The following is a 948-nucleotide window of genomic DNA, read 5'->3' as shown; positions in this document are numbered from 1 at the left end:
GTGTTGCAGCAGAGATGGGAGGTGTGCACGCCACTAATGGCAGTCCCCTGACTTATGTGATTGTTTCAGGTACTAGCAGGAGTGGGCCGGAAGTGACGCCATGTCAGACTCCAGTTCTTTCAATAAGCAACTTGGACAGCTTGGTGACTGCTGAAGAATGCCTGAAACTTTTCCCCCGGAGACTGAAGGAATTCTTCCGGGTAAATGATCACCTGTCTACTGCTTGGCTTATCTGCCGCCGCCCCTGGCCACTCAGTCACCTTGGGTGTGACCCCGAGAGCCCCATCTTGTCCTGCTCATCACCAAACCCAGGGTGCTTCCCTCCACAGACTCAGGCTACCCCCTTACCCCCTTCCTGGGGAGGGGCCTAACTCAGTGACCCCGCCCCTCCCTGAAGCCCCTCCCTGTTGGCACTTTGCCAGGTCTGCCTTCTGCCTCCTGAAGGCCTTGGAGAACAGAGGAGACCCTCCTCACAGGAGGGGGAGGGCGGGAAGGGCCCGACAGCCGATTACAGCGACTTTAGGATCCGTTCATCCTTTCCATCCACTCCACTCATTCCCTCACCCACCAAACAACTGTCGCACATTTACCGTGTGCTGGAATCTGCCAAACGCTGGGGATGAAAGCTACGAGCCCTGCACAAGGTGCTCAGCAGTGCCTCCGAGGTACAGATGGTAAACAGGCAGCTCAGACACACCGGGACTGACTGTCGTCGAGGGAACTGTGGCGTGCTATGGGGGCACAGGGATAAAACCTCATGCAGGAGGGCTTCCTGGAGGCGGGGACCACTGGACCGAATCTTAAGCCCTCAGCAAGTGCTGGACAGAAAAAGAAGGAAACAAACAGTGGAAGAGGGAGGTCGTACAAGGCAGGTGGCAGGCAGGTCATGGGCTTTAGGGAGAAGCTCACGGCTCAGTATGACTGAGGTATGGGCTACAGGTGACAGTT

General features: G+C 56.8%; 1 protein-coding gene across 1 annotated transcript in view; it reads left to right on the top strand.

The window, feature by feature from the left end:
* The window catches only part of EFCAB6 (EF-hand calcium binding domain 6), a 183,745-nt gene that overhangs the window by 131,020 nt on the left and 51,777 nt on the right, over positions 1-948 (top strand). The window contains 1 exon segment of the mRNA XM_019632342.1: positions 70-200. Within this exon segment, the coding sequence (XP_019487887.1) occupies positions 70-200 (131 nt within the window).

Source organism: Hipposideros armiger, unplaced genomic scaffold, assembly GCF_001890085.2.
Source record: "Hipposideros armiger isolate ML-2016 unplaced genomic scaffold, ASM189008v1 scaffold_1129, whole genome shotgun sequence".
NCBI classification, from domain to species: Eukaryota; Metazoa; Chordata; class Mammalia; order Chiroptera; family Hipposideridae; genus Hipposideros; species Hipposideros armiger.
The sequence above is the reverse complement of the archived record's forward strand: the minus strand, read 5'-3'. Positions and strand labels throughout refer to the sequence as shown.